The 20,448-nt window shown below is 38.2% G+C and overlaps 2 protein-coding genes across 2 annotated transcripts; both read left to right on the forward strand.

The window, feature by feature from the left end:
• Positions 1–1,393: 1,393 nt before the first annotated feature.
• Positions 1,394–2,295, forward strand: LOC100972005 (interferon alpha-1/13-like). Its single transcript, XM_003830675.4, has one exon. The coding sequence runs from the start codon at positions 1,526–1,528 to the stop codon at positions 2,243–2,245; it is 720 nt and encodes a 239-aa protein (XP_003830723.3). The 5' UTR covers positions 1,394–1,525; the 3' UTR covers positions 2,246–2,295.
• Positions 2,296–18,476: 16,181 nt separating this feature from the next.
• Positions 18,477–19,421, forward strand: IFNA6 (interferon alpha 6). Its single transcript, XM_003830674.3, has one exon. It carries the CDS (start codon positions 18,733–18,735, stop codon positions 19,300–19,302), a length of 570 nt encoding a protein of 189 aa, XP_003830722.1. The 5' UTR covers positions 18,477–18,732; the 3' UTR covers positions 19,303–19,421.
• The last annotated feature ends 1,027 nt before the right edge of the window (positions 19,422–20,448 follow it).

Consider the following 20,448-nt stretch of genomic DNA (forward strand, 5'->3'; position numbering starts at 1 on the left):
CCCTTCTACCATTTTGCTTCCGTTCTCTCCCACCCCTTAACCTCCACTATGTTGGTCAGGCTGGTCTCAAACTCCCAACCTCAGATGATCCGTCTGCCTCAGCCTCTCAAAGTGCTGGCATTACATGTGTGAGCCACGACCCCCGGCCACTTGTGTTATCTTTTTGTTCCCATTAGTTAGGATGCAAAAAGTGACAACTTTTGCTTTCTACAAAAATGAGATGGGAAAGAAAGATATCTGGTGTCTGGCATGCTATGTAAAACAATTGTCTATTTATTTATGTTATTATATTTACATCCTATTATGTGCATCTAGGACAAAGATAGTTTCCTTTAGTTTGCTAGGAATCAGCAAAGAACCTCTGAAGGCACTTTGGAAATTTGAACTTTCATGCAAAAAATTTTTTAATCAAATCGAGGATGTTTTTTCAATTGTGTATTCTCATTGCATATGATACTACTCCCAAGGATGTAGAAGTTAGTTCTTGGGAGTGGGAACAAATCTTACATATTTAAATGGTTTGTGGCCCTTCAAAGCTCAACCTATTTAACAAAATCTTATTCCTTAGCTGTTTTTTTTTTTCTCTCTCCATTGGGTTTTCTTGTGTATCACATGAGAAGCACTGACATTGAGTTCATGGAAGATACACAAAAGGTATAAAAGTTCAGCATTACAAACCTATGGCAAATGGGTAGCTGTGATTGGAGTACTTTCCAAGGTTTATTAGATCTCAGAGTCATGTCATGAGAGGTGTCCTCTGCATACATATGGTTTGTCATTGGCCATCTTATAGATATTGCTTATGTTTGATCCTTAGCATTTCTGTCTGTGTTGTGGGCTTGAAATGAAATATAAATAATTTATATTTTAACAATTCTACTGAAGTTGTTCAACACATCAATATTTAGGTCAAGAATTGAAGAAAAAATTCTTGACAATCTCTAGGTGAGTATCTAGCAGCTAGTGAAGTTAAAAAATTTCTCACATGCAACAAAATTAAAAGTTAAGTATAATAAAAATAAATGATAAAAATATTTTAAATTATTAAGTCTTTATCAGTTTCAAATAATTCATAAGCATTCATTACTTAGCTGTATAATGTTTATCTAGAAACATTAGATAATGTTTATAATTTGTTAAATTTCTTATGTAATTTAATACATTACAATTTATATTAGTAAATAAACTATATTGAAGCCCATAAGCAAATTTAGTTATAAAGTTAAGTTAAATTTGAATAGCGTTTAAATTTAACTTTTATCTTAAAATTTTCATTTGGTTATTTTTAAACTTGCATTGAATAAAATGATTAAACTTTGTACTTTTTGAGTATAGAGATATACATATAGTACACAAATAGATATTATATCTGTGTTATTACATTTTCACGGTGGGTTCAATTAGGAAAAAAAATCTAAAAAGTCTCTGGGAATAAGATGGGGGAGACAATAATGAAAAACAAAATGGTTGAGAAACACGGCTCTAAACTCATGTAAAGAGTTCAAGAAGGAAAGCAAAAACAGAAATGGAAAGTGGCCCAGAAGCATTAAGAAAGTGGAAATCAGTACGTTCCCTATTTAAGGCAACTGCAGGAAGCAAAGCCTTCAGAGAACCTAGAGCCCAAGGTTCAGAGTCACCCACCTCAGCAAGCCCAGAAGCATCTGCAATATCTACGATGGCCTCACCCTTTGCTTTACTGATGGCCCTGGTGGTGCTCAGCTGCAAGTCAAGCTGCTCTCTGGGCTGTGATCTGCCTGAGACCCACAGCCTGGATAACAGGAGGACCTTGATGCTCCTGGCACAAATGAGCAGAATCTCTCCTTCCTCCTGTCTGATGGACAGACATGACTTTGGATTTCCCCAGGAGGAGTTTGATGGCAACCAGTTCCAGAAGGCTCCAGCCATCTCTGTCCTCCATGAGCTGATCCAGCAGATCTTCAACCTCTTTACCACAAAAGATTCATATGCTGCTTGGGATGAGGAACTCCTAGACAAATTCTGCACTGAACTCTACCAGCAGCTGAATGACTTGGAAGCCTGTGTGATGCAGGAGGAGAGGGTGGGAGAAACTCCCCTGATGAATGCGGACTCCATCTTGGCTGTGAAGAAATACTTCCGAAGAATCACTCTCTATCTGACAGAGAAGAAATACAGCCCTTGTGCCTGGGAGGTTGTCAGAGCAGAAATCATGAGATCCCTCTCTTTATCAACAAACTTGCGAGAAAGATTAAGGAGGAAGGAATAACATCTGGTCCAACATGAAACAATTCTTATTGACTCATATACCAGTTCATGCTTTCATGAATTCTGCCATTTCAAAGACTCTCACTTCTGCTATAACTATGACCATGCTGATGAACTGATTTATCTATTTAAATATTTATTTAACTATTGATAAGATTTAAATTATTTTTGTTCATATAACATCATGTGCATCTTTACACTGTGGTTAGTGTAATAAAACATGTTCCTTATATCTACTCAATTCATTATTTTATGTTGTTCATTAAACTTTTACTATAGGAACTTCCTGTATGTGTTCATTCTTTAATACAAAATTCCTAGCCTGACTGTGCAACCTGATGAGAGAATAAAGGGTATAATTTATTTACTCATCATTATTATATGAGAGATATAAGTAAAAATGACCTTTCTCTAAACCAGCTTGTATGTTGTACTCAAGTTATAAAGGTGAATACAATAAATCTACTTCCTACTCTCTTGCATGTTTGATTTTTGTATGGAATAAAACTAAAAATAGTAATCATACTTAATATCAGTTATCCTAAATACTCTAAGGAGAAAAAGGAATGAACAATGATTTCTTTCGGCAGGAGGTACACTGAAACATGTGAGGAAATAAAAATAAACAGATATCCTCTATAAGTTGACTGATATAACATGTGATAGAAACTGTCTATTGCCAGTTGGATATGTGAGTTTGCAAATTATAAGGAATGCAATTGCTGGGGGTGCATATGTGGCAAGCAAAATCCCAGAAATGAAAGTGCTCATGTGTGGAGAGAGTATAGACAGAGAAAAGGACTTAAACGTGATTCTAAGGACCTTCCACCTTTAAAGGGAAGGAAGAGAAGAGCCACAAAGGAAACAGAGGGATGGACAAAAAGAGACAATGGTGATTAATATGGTCTGGAACTGTGTCTCTGCCTAAATCTCAGGCAGACCAGCCTCTAGAATGTATGTGTGTGTGTGTGTGTGTGTGTATATACACACACACACACATACATACACACACTATATATATATTTTATATATAGTGTATATATATAAAACATATATGTATATATGCTTATTTTCTTATTTTATAAATATATGGTTATTATTTTCTTAATTAGTTCTTATATATCAGAAAAGGGACTGGGTGCAGTGGCTCATGTTTGTAATCTCAGCACTTTGGAAGCCAAGGTGGGTGGATCACTTGAGTTCAGGAGTTCAAGACCAGCCTGGACAATATGGTGAAACCCTGTCTCTACTAAAAACACAAAATTTGGCCAGGCATGGTGTTGGGTAGCTGTAATCCCATCTATTCGGGAGGCTGAGGCAGGAGAATCGCTTGAACCCTGGAGGCAGAGATGGCGACTCTGTACTACAGCCCCTGGGCAATAGAACAATACTCCGTCCCCCCCACCAAAAAAAAAAAGAAAAGAAAAAAAAGAAAATGAGAAAACAGAAAAGGGAATGTTCTCTTCTCTCCTCAATCTCCATAGCACATAATAATCTAAAAAGCAGAATTCTTGGAGTATTCTGGAGAAAATTGAAAAATAGTCACCCTTCATACTGAAGATAAGTCTGATGTGTATATTCAGTCAGGATACGGTATCTTACAGGAAAATCTGGAAGAGTTTATTTTCTTAAACCTAAGTGAAATATACATACCATTCATTTGCTGATTCCGATACCCAGCACAGTTATCTCCTTCTTCCCCAGCTTTTCTGGATCTCATTTTCACTCCTATTGAGGCTCAAAAATAATACCCCAAAGTGAAGTTCTCAGAAGCAGCTTCAGAAGCAAAGTTTCTCTCTAGCCTTCTCCTGCCCTGCTGTTTGTCACGCCTCATCTCCTGAGGGAGACCCTTTTCCCCAAAGCCAGCCATAAAATCTGAAAATATGACTCTAACTTTCCCTCACCTTTGTGTGTAAGAACTGAACTGGCCATAAAGAAATTCTCTGACCTGCCTTGTTTGATTGTAGATACTAAGACCCCCATTCCAAAAAGGGCTCTGCCGCATACCCAAGAGGAAGGAATGGTGCATGGAGAGGCCAAGAAGTATCTGACCAGAAAGGCCTTGTTGGATTTCCCCTACTCAGAATATTAGCATTAGATGATGCCCTTTTTGTCTAATCACATTTCTACACAGCTGGCCATTCTTCATGGAACATAAGCATAAAAATGGATAGTTTTTTCCTGTACTTTGGGTCTTCATTTTGAAGGCTTCCGTAGTTTTATAAACCTGTGATTAAATAAATGTGTTATGCTTTTCTCTTGTTAAGCTGTCTTTTGTTTTAGGCGTGTGAGCTGTGACCCTTTTGATAGGAAGGAAAGAGATCACACTATTTCTACCCCTATAGTTGTGGTGATGAAGATGGGATGCCTGAAGCACCTGACTCACCTACTGATGAGGTCCAGGTAAAATGCTGATAAAGAGCTTGCCAGTAAAGGTAAGAATTTTTACCAAGTTCAGTTCTGAATTTCTGCTTGTAGTGTCTGGTCAAGAACTAAAGGTAAAAATTTATCTTTATTTCTTCCTTTCCAAATGCAGGTCATCAGGAGAAGATCATTTGTTTGAATTGTTCTCTTGTGTAAATTTGGATTTATGGGACCCATGTGTTATTGATCCTTTCCCTTCAATAGACAGCTGTTGTTTTGCTGTTTTGTGTCCTGAGAACCTGACTTGGCTTGCTGCCTATCAGGATGCCCTTCGATGTGTGCAGGGGGCCAAACCAAAAGTTGGAGGCGCCCATTAAAAGTTTACATATTGACTATTGCCAGCTCTCGAGGTGTCTAAATATTTCTTTCTTGCGGCGATCTTTAGAGGTGGCTCTGAATTTTGAGAGGACTGCATCTTGGCATTTCTTTGAAGATGTCTTATGCATCCTTGGTGAAGTCAAAAAAGGCTTGGTTTTGGCACTGAGTCACTTGGTAGGTGTCTTTGTTTTAAAAGAAAAGAGAAAAAAGAAAGTTTCAAACATTAGAAATATGGGTTGTTTGTTCTTGCCGAAATCCGGTAAGGGGTTTTAAAGTAATTTTAGGAGCTCTGTATTCAATTACTAGCTTAATTTAAAGCTGATATCAAGGCTACCATTTTTTAAGGGTCTTTCTGATTTTCTCCTTGGGATCTTGTTTATCCCATGGAAACATTTTTTCTGTAAACTTAAGCCTTTTTAAATTATATATTTGAAACCTCTGTTTGCTTCCTTTCTTGTAGGCAGGATTTTTGCTGAAAAAAATGTAAAACTTCACTGGCCTTTTGAAGAAGCTTTAGACCTCCCCAATCTGGCTCCTCTAAGACTTGTTCTTCTATTTACTTCTGCCCCTCCTTCCTTCTGCCATTTTCAGTCGTTCATCTAGCTCTCTCTTATCATCGACAAGCCCCTGCCTCTGCATTTGGTGGTCAGTGGACGGAAAATTACTAAGCAGAAACGTCAGAGTTCTGGCTACCACATAAAGGGTTGTAGAGAAGGCTTCTAGAAAGCCTGGGACTCCTCGAAGAATGCAAATAAAAAAGAGAGAGAGAGAGACAAAGTAGCCACAGATGCCCCACTACATAGAGTTTCCTGTCTTCCTCATGAAGCCCCAAGAGTCATGGGTAGGTCCTTCTCATGTCTGGAGCTCTGCTCTCCCTTGCCTTGAGTTCCCTGATCTCTTTGGCTTTTGGGGTATCAAGGGTAACTTCACACTGTGAGAGAGCCACCTACCTGCCAAGACCAGAGACAGTGGGCAAGTCTGTTCTCTGTAGAAGTCTGTCTCCTTCCAGCACCTTTTTCTTCAAAGCTAAAAAGAGGAACTTTCCTGGAAACAACTGACCCAAATGCTGGAATGAGCCCATTTCTTTAATTTTCATATATTAGAGAGGGAAAATACTCCCAGCTTCAGGCAGGACATGTCCTCTTTGGACAATGGGCAGCCCTGGGGAGAGAAAATGTCAGGATGTGTCCCCTGCTTCCAGCCTGTGCAGCCTCCCAGGGTCTCCTGACTCGTCCCTCCCTCTACTTACTGCAGGTCACATGGAGGTGAGAACCATCCCATCTGACTGTGGCACTTCAAGGGAAATCAGGAAAACTCTCCTGTTTGAAGGCACATTAACTCTTTTAAGTAAGTTGTCAGTTTTACAAATTTATTCCTCCTATCAGATAATTTCTGTCAACTTTATAATTGAGAAAATTTTCACTCTCCCTTTGAATAAGGAATGAGCTTGCATCAATTCCACCTCGATTCAATAGAGAGACCACTGACATAAATAAAGGAACTTCAGAGAATGCAGTGATTGCCACAGGTGTCAACAGGGTAGAATAGAGAGGCATCTTGGCAACATCGCAACTAAGGAAGTAATAAGAAAATGTGTGTGAATTGTGCAGGTGTCAATTGCTCAGCTAGCAGGGCAAGGGTTCAGTTTAGCAGGGATCTGTCAGCTGTCTGACTCAGGTTAGAGATCCAACTATTAGATTGTTTCTCTTCCATTCCTGAGTTAGAGGGCCATAGTTTACATATTAAACCATTTTTCCTTTCCTCCTCCACCACTTATAGGGAACCAGTTTAGGGGCAGGACAACGGGAACATTTTTTGATTCACTTGGTTGTGTCTTTTGTGATCGCCAAATTAGCCATTCAAATATTAGAACCCCTTCTATTCTCGGGTAACTGATTACACTTTTAAGGTAATTTTTCATTATATTTATATTATAGTTTATACTATGTTTATATTAAAAGTTGTGATTTGGCTTCATATTGTCACCCTGCCCTGATAAATCTCTATAGCCATATCTCATTTCATATCTCAGAGTTTTTAAGTTGTTATATATAATCTACAGTATTGGGGAACGCAGCAGCAGGTCTCGAGACACCTAGGCAGAGGGCGTGGTGGGGACACTGAGTGCTGGGCTGCTGGCCCTGCCCTCGTCCCACTGAGGAGACAGGTTTACTGCTCCCAGGCCCACCTCCACCCAGGAACATCTAGTCCACCTGAGAAAAGGTGTGGGGAGGCAGGGATCAGTGCCCGGTGCCCAGAGAGACATGGCGAGGTATCACCATGCAGCACCCTCTGGAGATAGTCCTGTTTTTCAAGACTCAGAAGCAGGAGTGTGCGTGTGGCCTTACTTCCACCCTTCCTGCCAGGTGAGTCATGAGCTGTAGGGGTGTAGACCCTCTGATGTCCAGTCTGGCATCAAAATGCAGTAAATGAAGGGAGTCCTGCCTATACCTCTATGTCCATTGAGCTGATAAAGAATGCAGGAGCTCATCTGTGACTCTGTTTAGAAGCTTCCAAGTTCTGACTCCTTCAGGAAGAGACTGCACCAGGCACAGGACTCTCATTTGTTCAAACAATGAAAGCGCACATCATGCACTGGAATAAGCTGGAAGAGCCAGCAGCAGCCTGAGAACGTGGAAGGAGGACAGAGATGTTTAAAGCATAGACATCAGTGTCAGGTACTCAGGAGATGGAATAATACCAACGAGCAGCATTAAGTCAACTGTTCAGATCATTCCTATCAGAAGGAGAGAAGATTAAAGTGGATGCTGAGAACAGAGTTCTGTTGAGCTGTGGCCAACATCAGTGTCCATGGCATGGGTAACAGGGACACCACAGCAGCCTGCAGAGTACAGGGAGGGATGAGGGTTAACCCACTTCCAGATGCAAACTTTTGTTTTCTCCCTAGAACCTAGCACGTCATCACAGTGCAGGGAAAATTATTCATGGGACCAATGCAGTCCAAGGGATCTCTTAAATTCTGCTCACAATGCAGCCTCCTTTAAAGACCAACAATACGAAGACAATTCTTGAACAGAAGGGTCGCAGGAAGACCCTCCAATAACGTCATTTCATTCTATGTCATTTCCTTGTAACATTGATGAGAGAAGAAACTGACTCCCCACCAGGGCCTTGTCTGTATGGAGTTTGCACATTCTCCCCATGTCTGCATGAGTTTTCTCCAGGTACTTCAGTTTCCTCCTGCATCCCAAATATGTGCGCGTTAAGTTAATTGGTTTGTCTAAATTTCTCCAGTCTCAGTGAGTGTGTGTGTGTGTGTGTGTGTGTGTGTGTGTGTGTGTGTTTGAATGTGCCCTGTGATTAAATAGCTTCCTGTCCAGTGGGGGTTTCCACCTTACACCCTGATCTGTGAGGATAGGTTCCTGCCACCCTTGACCTTGAAACGGAATAAGTGCATTGGAAAATGAATAAATGAATGAATGAGTACAAATGATTGCAAAACAAAAATTCACAAAGCATATGACACTTATACAGATGCACAACAATGCATGAAAGTGCTCAGCGAGCCCACCATATTTGTTTCTGTTTGCTTTGGAACTGCTTGGTTGTAAGAGGTGTTCCTTACAATTTTCACTTTGTAAACATTTATTTTTTGATAAAACTTTCTACTACTATGACAGGAAAATATCATTTATTATAATGCCAACCATAGACAACCATACACAGCCAAAGACAACCATACTAAGCAATGTGGCTGAGTTTGTAGTTAAAGCCAGACTTGCCTTGGCAAGCAGCCCTTTAAAAGCATTCATTTTGTGTTGCAGTTGTAGCAGTGAGACAGCAAAATACCTAACATAACGAACTCCATTTTGTTTATGGGGCCTATACCCATTCCTGCACATAGATTGGGATTATTTTAGAGCACTGAGATAATGTGCAAAAACAACAGTCATGTAGTTTTTAAAACTAACACTGGTATTCAAGAAGAAGGATGTAAACAACTATGTTTTGTTAAACACTGTAGGAGCACTGTGACCTGACCAAGAACAAATAATTTTCCAACCTCCTTGGACCCTCGCTGGTGCCCAGATATCTGCTGTTGAAGATCTCCTCTTAATCCTGACGCCCTCCTCTTCTGCTAGCCCTTAATATAAAAAGAGCCTGAAATTTGTACTGTCTTAAGATGGTATTTATGATGCTAGTCCACCATCTTCTCAGTTTGCTGGCTTTCCTAATGAACCTGCTTCCCCCGACCCCAGCAACTATCATCTCTTGAGTTTGGTTTTCGAGGGGTGAGCAGCTGCACCTGGGTTCAGTTACACTGTCCAGGAATACCTGAAGCTGAGTAATTTATAAAGAAAAAAATGTTTATTTGGCTCACAATTCTTCTGGCTGGAAGACTGGGCAACTAGTGAAAGCCTCAGGCTGCTTAGATGCTATATAGTTTAGATGTTTGGTGGGGACAACTTAGATCTCTATAGTTTACATAGTAAGCAGAGGTTGATGGTTATCAGTGAATGAGCCTCTCTAGTGTTTTTCTTCTTCTAGGATATATTCATTCAGGTTCATGTGGTTATGCTTCCCTGGGCACTCAAGATTCGATTAATATGGACAAGGCCCTTTCTTTCATTAATTTATTTTATTTTTGGAGACAGAGTCTTGTTCTGTCGCCCTGGCTGGAGTGCAGTGGCACAATCTTGGCTTGCTGTAGCCTCTGCCTCTTGGGTTCAAGCGATTCTCATACTTCAGCCTCCCAAGTAGCTGGGATTACAGACATGCCTCACCACACTTGGCTAATTTTTTTGTGTGTGTGTGTATTTTTAGTAGAGACGGGGTTTCACCATGTTGGCCAGGCTGGTCTTGAACTCCTGAGCTCAAGTGATCCGCCTGCCTCTGCCTCCCAAAGTGCTGGGCATCTGGTGAAAGCCTTAGGCTGCTTAGATGCTATATAGTTTAGATGTTTGGTGGGGACATCTTACATCTCTATAGTTTACATGTTTGATGGGGAGGCTGACCTGTGAGTCTTGAAGGAGGAAAAAATCAGAGCATGTACTGCTGGGCTGTCCTGGAAATTGTTCATTGCTTTTTCTTTATTCTTAAATACATAAAAAAACTCAAGAGTAAAAAAATAAATTGGCTTCCAGGAGTTTGTAGTTGATGGGTTAATAGAGTTGTTTTAGTATATTTTTGAATAAATCACTAATTAAATTTTATGATTTTTTTTTCAATTGATGATGGCTCATGCCTGTAATCCCAGCATTTTGGGAGGATGAGGCAGATCACTAGAGGCCAGAAGTTCGAGACCAGCCTGGCCAACATGGTGAAATCCTGCCTCTACTAAAAATACAAAAATTAGCTGGGCATGGTGGCAGGTGCCTGTGATCCCAGCTACTTAGGAGGCTGAGGTATGAGAATCGCTTGAACCCAGGCTGTGGAGGTTGCAGTGAGCCAAGATGTCACCATTGCCTGGGCGACAGAGTGAGACTCTGTCTCAAAAAAGGAAAAAAAAAAAAAAAAAGGAATATATTTAGTCTACTTTTCCTTAGAACTTCAAGGCAGTTAATTCAATTCACTTACACCACACCCCCTGTTGCTCTATAAAGCAAGAGCAAATGTTTGGCATTCAAAATGGATCTCAGTATCCTTTGTCATCTCACCCTCTCTGCTCTATTGATTTTATGCCCTGGTCTCTCCTTGGTTGATAAATTCATATCTATCCCCCCTTCCTTTAATGGGTCCTTCCAGTCAAGCCATTATAATGATTCTCCCTAAGGTTTCGACCTTGCATTATTGGTGTGGTCAGAATAGTTCATCCCTGCAGATTTATATTTCTCTGCCAATAGTTTTATAAAAGAGTATAATCCAAATAGTGTTATTGAGAGGACAGAGAAAGTATTTTCAAAACATCATAAAACAGCCTGGCACAGTGGCTGACACCTGTAATCCCAGCATATTAGGAGGCTGAGGCAGGAGGACTGCTTGAGCCCAGGAGGTCAAGACCAGTCTAGACAACATGGTGAAACCTGGTCTCTAAAAAAAATTAGCCATATGTGGTCATGCCTGCTTGTGGTCCCAGTTACTCAGGAGGCTGAGGTAGAAGTATTGCTTGAGCCCAGGAGGTCAGGCTGCAGCAAGCAGGGATCACACCACTGCACTCCAGCCTGGGTGACAGAGTGAGACCCTGTCTCAAAAAGGAAAATCTTAAAATAGTGGATGGTCCCTATTAGGCCTGCAATAAACGTTGGTGTTATCATTTTTGATATTATCATCCAGATTAAAATAGAATCTTTTGGGATCATCCAATTCTCTTCCATTAATTCCTGGTTTCTCAAGGCTATGTTTTCATTGCCTGAGTAAATTTATTAACTAGGTGGAGTCTTTAGGCAAGGCTAATATGCATTATCCTGCCAGAGAACTTTGTTGGTTGTCTAGCGACTGCAGCCTGCTTACAGGCTTATGGGAATTGATTGGTGTGACTTCTCCCTTCTGTCTAGAGCTGATCACATGTGAATTATATGAAAGAAAGTCAAGTAGCTGGTCTTGGAAAGCTGAATTCAGTCCATTGACCCAGGAATTGCTTTTCTTAGAACCTCTGGCAGATGCAGACATTTTTCTGCCTTTGTGCACCTCAACATTGGCGTTATGTTTTCACTCTGCCAGAGGCTCTAGTCCCCAATTTTTGCTGCATTGAATTTTGCTAACTTACACTTTGCAATTAGTCAGGGGAAAGTAACTTCCCTTCTTTCACTTTCATGACAGTCAGAATGGCTTCTGTTTTCTTTCTGTCTACAAACAACTGTCAAGTACTACTTTCTAGAAAAGTTGAAACAAGAGACAAGAAAACCACAAAATTTGGAAATTATAAAGAAAACCACTGCAGCTCTTCTGCCTTTCTTTTACTTCCCTTTGTTTGTGTGACTTCATAGTGAATTAGAATGTAATGTGGTAGCAGCAAGACAAACTTTGCCCAGTAAACCACTACGTTAAAAAGGTGTTCTAAAAATTCATTTGTTGTTGAGGTTTAAATTTAAAATGAAGAATCACAAATCAATCAGTAAAGGATGGCTATGACTGTTTAACATGATAGCATGGGGGCTCACTGCCCTGCACGATCAAAGTTTCACATAGACAGAGGAGCAAAGAACTTTAACAGATCACGCTGAACTGGTGAACAACTGAGGGTCACCATTTTCTGTAATATGAGCCTCTAAAGAGAAACATTACCTTTGAGTCTTTTGTGCCTAGCTCAGAAATTTCAAGCATAAAACTGTTCCATAGTTTAAAGGAGTTGAAGATAGCAAAACAGTTGAAGAATAAAAGCTGTACTTGACAAAGTTAAAATTATTTAACTACTAAAGATAAAATAATCACAATAGGATAATTCCCTTACCTACTTAGACAAAACAAACCTTTGCAATCAGCCTTCTAGGGGTGTTGAGACTTTTGGTACCTAGGATCTGGGTCAGGAGACGAGGGGGTCACCACTGGGAGCAAATACTCCTTCACACAAAACTCTAGGGGCAAGAGCAAGGGTCAGGGGGATTTATTATTTTGGCAACAAAGAAGCAAGGCCCTCCTTGGGAAAAGAGTTCTAAAATCATCAGGATTTGATGAGCCTACACTTACGGAATAACTTGATGTGATAAATACCTTGTGAGTGATGTGATACTAAGGAAATTACATTATTTTGATATTAAAATTTCCACACCCACATGCACCTGAAAAAAAATAATGAAATTCCTCTTAGGGGTATTGGGAAAGCCTGAGAAGTGCTATATTTCTCCAGTAACAAAATAATGGACTGGGTCAGGTAGCTCACACCTGTAATCCCAGCACTTTGGGAGGCTAGGCGGGCGGATCACTTGAGCTCAAGAGTTCCAGACCAGCTTGGCCAACATGGTGAAACCCCGTCTCTATTAAAACACACACACACACACACACACACACACACACACACACACATTAGCCAGGTGTGGTGGGGCATGTCTGTAATCCCAGCACTTGGAAGGCTGAGGCATGAGAATAGCTTGAACCCGAGAGGTAGAAGTTAGAGTGAGCCGAGATTGTGCCACTGCACTCCAGCCTGGGTGACAGAGCAAGACTCTGTCTCCAAAAATAAAATAAATTAATGAAAGAAAGGGCCTTGACCATATTAATCGAATCTTGAGTGCCCAGGGAAGCACAACCACATGAACCTGAATGAATATATCCTAGAAGAAGAAAAGCACTAGAGAAGCTCATTCACTAATAAACTAATTCCATTAGTCTATATGTCTGTTTTTATTCAAGTGCCATGCTACCTTAATTATTGTAGCATCATAATATGTTTCAAAATTAGGAAATATGAGACCTCTTGCTTTGTTTTTCTTTCTCAAGATTGTTTCGGCAACCCAGAGACCATGACGTTTAGGATATATTTTTTCTATGTCTGTTAAAAATGCCTCTGTGATTTTGATAGAGATTGCATTGAATCTGTATATCACTTTGGAGAGCATGCAGATTTTAACAATATTAAGTCTTCCAACCCATGATGGATACAAGTAAATGTCTTCCCATTTATTTTTGTCATCTTTAATTTTTTCAGTAGTATTTGGTAGTTTCCAGTGTCCATGTCTTTCACATCCTAGATTAAGTTTATTCCTAAATATTTTATGTTTTTTGATGCTATTGTAAATTAGAGTATTTTCTTAATTTCCTTTTAAGATTATCCACTGTTAGTATATAGAAATGCTGCTGATTTTTGTTTATTGATTTTGTATACTGCAACTTTGCTCAATTCATTTATAAGTTCTCTCTCTTTTCTCTCTCTGTCTCCCTCTCTCTCTCTCTCTCTGTGTGTGTGTGTGTGTGTGTGTGCGCGCGCGCGTAATCTTTAGGTTTTTCTACATATAAGAATATGTCATCTGCCAACAGAGATCATTTCACTTTTTCCTTTATAATTTGGATGCTTGTTATTTCTTTTTGTTGCCTAAATACTCTGGCCAGGATTTGAAATACTAGTTGTAAGAGCACATTCTTGCCTTTTTCCTGAACTTAGAAGAAAAACGTGTAGTTTTTCACAGTTGAGCATGATATTTACTGTGGGATTTTCATATAATAGCCCTTATCATGTTGAGTTAATTTCCTTCTAGTCCTAGTTTGTTGAGTGTTTTTTTTAAATCATGAAAGGATATTGAATTTTATCAAATGGTTTTTCAGCATCAGCTGAGGTGATCATGGTTTTTCCTCCCTTCATTCTGTTCATGTAGTTTACTACATTGATTTATTTCTATGTGTTGAACCATTCTTATATTCCAGGAATAAATCACATGTAGCCATGTTATATAATCGTTTTAATGTGCTGTTAAATTTGGTTTGCAAGTATTATGCTGAGGGTTTTTGCATCAATATTCATCAGAGATATTGGTCTGTAGTAGTTTTCATATCATGTCCTTCACTGAATTTTATGTCAGGTTAATGCAAGATTCATAAATTAGTTTGGAAGTGTTCCCTCCTCTTCAATCTTATGGAGTAGTTTGAGAAAGATCCTGTTAATTTTTTGAAGTTTTGATAGAATTCTCTAGTGAAGCCATCTGGCCCAGGGCTTTTCTTTTTTCAGGGATTTTTAATTATTTATTCAATCTCCTTATAGGTCTATTGCAAATTTTTATTTCTTTATGATTCAGTCTTGGTAAGTTGTATGTTTCTAGGAATTCATCAATTTTTTCTAGGTTATACAATTTGCCGAAGCATAATTTTCATAGTTTTATGACCTTTTATTTCTGTGGCATCAGCTGTAGTGTCTCCTCTTATATTCTTAATTTTGTTATATGAGTATACTCTTTTAAAAAAAATAATCTAGTAAGGGTTTGTTGATTTTGCTGAACTTTTCAAAACATCAACCCTAGTTTTAGTGATTTTTTTTTTATAATTGCTCTTCTATTCTCTATTTTATTTATCTTTGCTCCAGCTTTATTGTTTCCTTCCTTCTGCTAGATTAGGGGTTTATTTATTTATTTGCACTTCTTTTTTTAGTTACTTAAGGTGTACAATAAGGTTGTTGTATTAGTCTGTTTTCATGCTCCTGATAAAGACATACTTGAGACTGGGAAATTTACAAAAGAAAGAGGTTTATTGGACTTACAGTTCCACATGGCTGGAGAGGCCTCACAAACATGGTGGAAGGCAAGGAGGAGCAAGTCACATCTTACATGGATGGCAGCAAGCAAAGAGAGAGATTGTGCAGAGAAACTCCCATTTTTAAAACTGTCAGATCCTATGAGACCTGTTCACTATCAGATCACATCTTGTGAGACCCATTTAAAACTATCAGATCTTGTGAGACCGATTCATCTATCAGAACAGATCTTGTGAGACTCATTTAAAACTATCAGATTTGGGAGACCCATTCACTATCATGAGAACAGCATGGGAAAGACCTGCCCCTATAATTTGATTATTTCCCACCAGGTCCCTCCCACAACATGTGGGAACTATGAGAGCTACAAGATGAGATTTGGGTGGGGACACAGAACAAAACTATATCGGTTGTTGATTTGAACTCTCTTCTTTATAAGCTTTTATGGCTGTAAATTTCTCACTTAGCACTGCTTTCACTTCATTGTATAAGTTTTGGTATATTTGGTTTTTTAGTTTATTATTTTCTAATTTCTATTGTGTTCCTTCTTAAATTTTTCTCATTTAGACATACATATATTTTATTTCTGTCTCTGTGCATTGGGATGTGAAATCAGACGACTTTTACTTTCTAGGAAAGTGAAATGAGAAAGAAAGACACCTGGTGTTATGAGGACTATATAGAAACATTGTACATTTCAGTTGTTTTTGTCATATTTACATACTTTTATTGACATGAAATGAAGATGAAAATAAAACATGTCCAGGAGTGGCAAAACAAATTTGCATAGCAAAATATCACATGAAAAGGGAATATACATAAGTCCCCAACACAATCCAGGTAAACAAATAAAAATGTTCCAGCAGGGCATGGTGGCTCAAGCCTGTAATCCCAGCACTTTGGGAGGCTGAGGCAGGCACACCACTTGAGTTCAGGAGTTCGAGACCAGCCTGGCCAACATGGCGAAACCTTGTCTCTACCAAAATTAGCCAGGTGTGGTGGCATACGCCTGTATTACCTACTTGAGAGGCTGAGTCATGAGAATTGCTTGAACTCAGGAGGCAGACATTGCTGTGAGCTGAGATCTTGCCACTGCACTCCAGCCTAAGAGACACAGCAAGAATCCGTCTCAAAAAAAAAAAAAAAAAAGGTTCCTTTTCCAGTGTTTGATAGACTAAGAATAATAGCTTAAGCAGGACTGTCCTGCATTCAAAAGCTATGATGATTAGGTTAAACTCTAAAATCCAATAAAAATGTGTTGACTGGATTACCTTATAAAAGTTATTAATTTTTGCAAGATACATTTTTGGAAAGAAAGTTCATTTACTATGGAAATACCTGTAGCCATTTCAGAACTCTGAGCCTTTTAATGATGTAAAGAGTTTAAGTTAATTAATGATATAAAGAGTTTAAGTAAATCACTAAAAATAATAAATACTAAAATGCATTTAGTTTATTTAAAAAACTGATCCTATCTCATCTCTATCCTCATACAGACATGTTGATTTTATACTGTTGTCATCTAAATATCATCAAATGATTTAAAGCCTAGATTTCTGGGTGATGGAAAAAGGAAGTCCCAACAATTTATAGTTCACACACACATTCTGGGAAGTTGGCCTTATTAAACAAGGGCAGGAAAGTTAGAAGATTGATGACTTGGGGATCACAGGGGTACTACCCACAAAATGTAGTGTAATTTGTTGTCTGATTGCTGTAAGCTGTGTGAATCAGGGAGAGTTTGAGTTTGGACATTTGGCTCGATATTATGACACCAGGCTGGTTAATTTATATTATAAAATGTAGAGGGCAATTTAGACATGAGGTCATAATATAGTTTAATATAGTGCTACGCAAAGGCTGAAAATTATGTTGTGTTTGCATTTGAATTCCCAGTGCCGTATATACCTTAAAGGAATTAGATATCCAGTGGGTTTGGCAATACATTCTATAATCATTATTGACACTTAGTAAGAGTAGAGTGGAAATATTAGCCATTGTCTGTTATAATCCTAACAAATATGGCCATGATGGAAACAAAATAGCTTGGTCACCCATGAATGCCTTCTAGTAGAAAGAGAAAGTATGATAAATTGCTTCAGCAAAAACTATTTCTTGAATAAGTACACTAGGCCTGGTACTGAGGATAATGCAGTCAATAGAACAGAGTCCAGTTACTAAAGAGATGATTTGCCAAAGATGATTCCATACTTACCATTTTAAGAGAGGGAATCTATAGGACTGAGGCAATTTAACTTGCTATGAAAAAAAAAATCCCAGCGCTCAGGATTGGAGTTGTAAGTTAATGCTTAACATGATAATATTTATCCAGTTATGAATTTAGGACAAAGATGGTTTCTTTTTGTTTAATAGAATTGACTTGGTTTAGAAACTATAAATGTATGTTGAGGAATTTGAACTTTAATGCAAAAATACAAAAAAATAAAATTGATGATATTTTCAAAGTTGTGTATTTCTATTGGAGATGGTATTGCCCCCAAGGTTGTAGAAATTAGTTCTTGGGGGTGTGAACAACTCTCAGATATTACAATAGTTTGTGGTCCTCCAAAGCTCAATTCTTACATAATCTTATTCTCTAGTGTTCACTTTCCTTATTGAATTTTCTTGTGTATCGCACAAGACATACTGACATTGAATTCAGTAGAAACAGACAAAATACAGCACAATCAGTGTTATAAATCTATGGCGAATAGATGGCTTACTGGAGGACTTTCTTTCCATCATTTGCTGTGATTGCCTTTCTTCCAGATGTTGCTTATGTTTGAGCTTCAGGGATTCTGAGTATTAGGTAGACTTTGAGAATTAAATACAAATCATGTATATGTTATTATTTAATTCTACTAAATATTTTCAACACATCAACAGTTAATGTCAAATGCTGAAAAGAATAAAATGCTGACAATCTGGATGAATATGTAGCAGCTAGTGAAATTAAAAATTAGTTTATTTTTTAAAGCAAAATTAAAAGTTAAGTACACTAAAAATCAAACTTAAGAAAACAATTTCATTTTTTACCTTTAAGAAACTTATGTATGTCATCATGTTCGTATTATTATGTATATTACTAATACATTCTTAATTTGCAAATTTGAGATAATTTATATAAACAAAGAGTGAATTAAAAGTTGCTGCTCAGAGTTAAGTTAAATGTCAAATTTTTAAAAATATAACTTTTAGTTAAATTATTTTGCCATTCCTAACAGATCAAGAAATAATAAAAGTAAACTTTATGCTTTTTCTTTTAGTGTGCAAAGTAGATATACATACAGTACATAAGGAGATATACAATATAATTGTTATTAAAATTTAATAACATTTAAAATTTAATAAAATTTAATAAAAATTTAATTTCAATTAAGAAAAAAATTTCTTAAAAGACTCTGGAGGCAGGCAAGAGAAGGGAGTGTCAATAATGACCACATACACACACAAACACACACACAAAACTGGTTGAAAAACTACTCTATACCCATGTAGAGAGTACATAAATGAAAGCAAAATCAGAAGTAGAAAGTAAATTCTGAAAATGGAAACTAGTATGTTCCCTATTTAAGACCTACACATAAAGCAAGGTCTTCAGAGAACCTAGAGCTGAAGGTTCAGAGTCACCCATCTCAACAAGTCCAACAGCATCTGCAACATCTACAATGGCTTTGCCTTTTGCTTTACTGATGGCCCTGGTGGTGCTCAGCTGCAAGTCAAGCTGCTCTCTGGGCTGTGATCTGCCTCAGACCCACAGCCTGGGACACAGGAGGACCATGATGCTCCTGGCACAAATGAGGAGAATCTCTCTTTTCTCCTGTCTGAAGGACAGACACGACTTCAGATTTCCCCAGGAGGAGTTTGATGGCAACCAGTTCCAGAAGGCTGAAGCCATCTCTGTCCTCCATGAGGTGATTCAGCAGACCTTCAACCTCTTCAGCACAAAGGACTCATCTGTTGCTTGGGATGAGAGGCTTCTAGACAAACTCTATACTGAACTTTACCAGCAGCTGAATGACCTGGAAGCCTGTGTGATGCAGGAGGTGTGGGTGGGAGAGACTCCCCTAATGAATGAGGACTCCATCCTGGCTGTGAGAAAATACTTCCAAAGAATCACTCTCTACCTGACAGACAAAAAGTACAGCCCTTGTGCCTGGGAGGTTGTCAGAGCAGAAATCATGAGATCCTTCTCTTCATCAAGAAACTTGCAAGAAAGGTTAAGGAGGAAGGAATAAGACCTGATCCAACACAGAAACGACTCCCATTGACGACTACACCAGCTCACACTTTCATGATCTGCCATTTTAAAGACTCTTGTTTCTGCTATAACCACACCATGAGTTGAATCAAACGCGTCAAGTATTTTCAAGTGTGTTAAGCAACATCGTGTTCAGTTGCACAGGAACTAGTCCCTTACAGATGACTAAGCTGATGGATCTATTTATCTATTCATTAAATGTATATTTATTTGACTATTTATAATATTTAATTTTTTGCCCATAGAAATGCATAAAATGTATACCTTTATATTGTTGATAACATAACAAAATATATTTTCTATGTTTAGTCGATGTATTATTTTGTTTAGTTTATTAAATATTTACTATAGAAAACTTCTTGGATTTGTTTATTCTCTAAGGAGAAACACCAAGCCGATTCTCCAACATGATTTAAAAATGTATGGTTCAATTCATTGATTCATTGTTATTATACTCAAGTTATAAGTACAGTACAAATTTACATTCTATAAGCCAGCTTGTATGTTGACTTCAGGTTATAGAGATGAAGATACAAATACACTTCATGCTGTCTTTTATCTTTCTTTGTGTAGGGAAAAAACCTAAAAACAAGAATAATCATTAAATCTGTTAGATAAATGATATAAGAAGAAGACCAAAAAACAGTATTTTTTTTTTCAGCAGAAGCTGGAGTAAGGCATATCAGGAAACAAAAACAAAAGCAGCAGATATCTTCTACAGTTGACTGGTAGACACATAAGTGCAAATGTGCACTGGCAATTTGATATTTCAGTCTGCAATTTTCAAGCAATGCCGTGACCTGAAACTCCAGGAACAGCAGTGGTCATGTGAGAAGTGTTTACAGAATGACAAAATGACTGAAAATTTCCTCCTGCAACTTTCAACTTTAAAGGGAGGAAAGAGCTACAATGGAAACAGATTTGGAATGGCCAAATATTAGAAGGAAAAGAGAGAATGGTGATAATAATAAATTTAAAGGACTAAAACTGCTTAGAAGAATTGATGCATTCATGCAAAATATAGAGTAGATTGAAACTGCCTGGTAATTTGGGCATTGGTGATCTTAGTGGAAGTTGATTGGTAGAATCAACCAGTTGACTGATAGACTTAATCAGTAGAAAC

Source organism: Pan paniscus, chromosome 11 (assembly GCF_029289425.2).
Source record: "Pan paniscus chromosome 11, NHGRI_mPanPan1-v2.0_pri, whole genome shotgun sequence".
In the NCBI taxonomy this organism is placed as follows: domain Eukaryota; kingdom Metazoa; phylum Chordata; class Mammalia; order Primates; family Hominidae; genus Pan; species Pan paniscus.

What these genes read in the sequence shown, in the direction of transcription:
- LOC100972005 (XM_003830675.4), top strand. Translation starts at nt 1,526, where the DNA reads ATGGAAAGTGGCCCAGAAGCATTAAGAAAGTGGAAATCAGTACGTTCC.
- IFNA6 (XM_003830674.3), top strand. Translation starts at nt 18,733, where the DNA reads ATGGCTTTGCCTTTTGCTTTACTGATGGCCCTGGTGGTGCTCAGCTGC.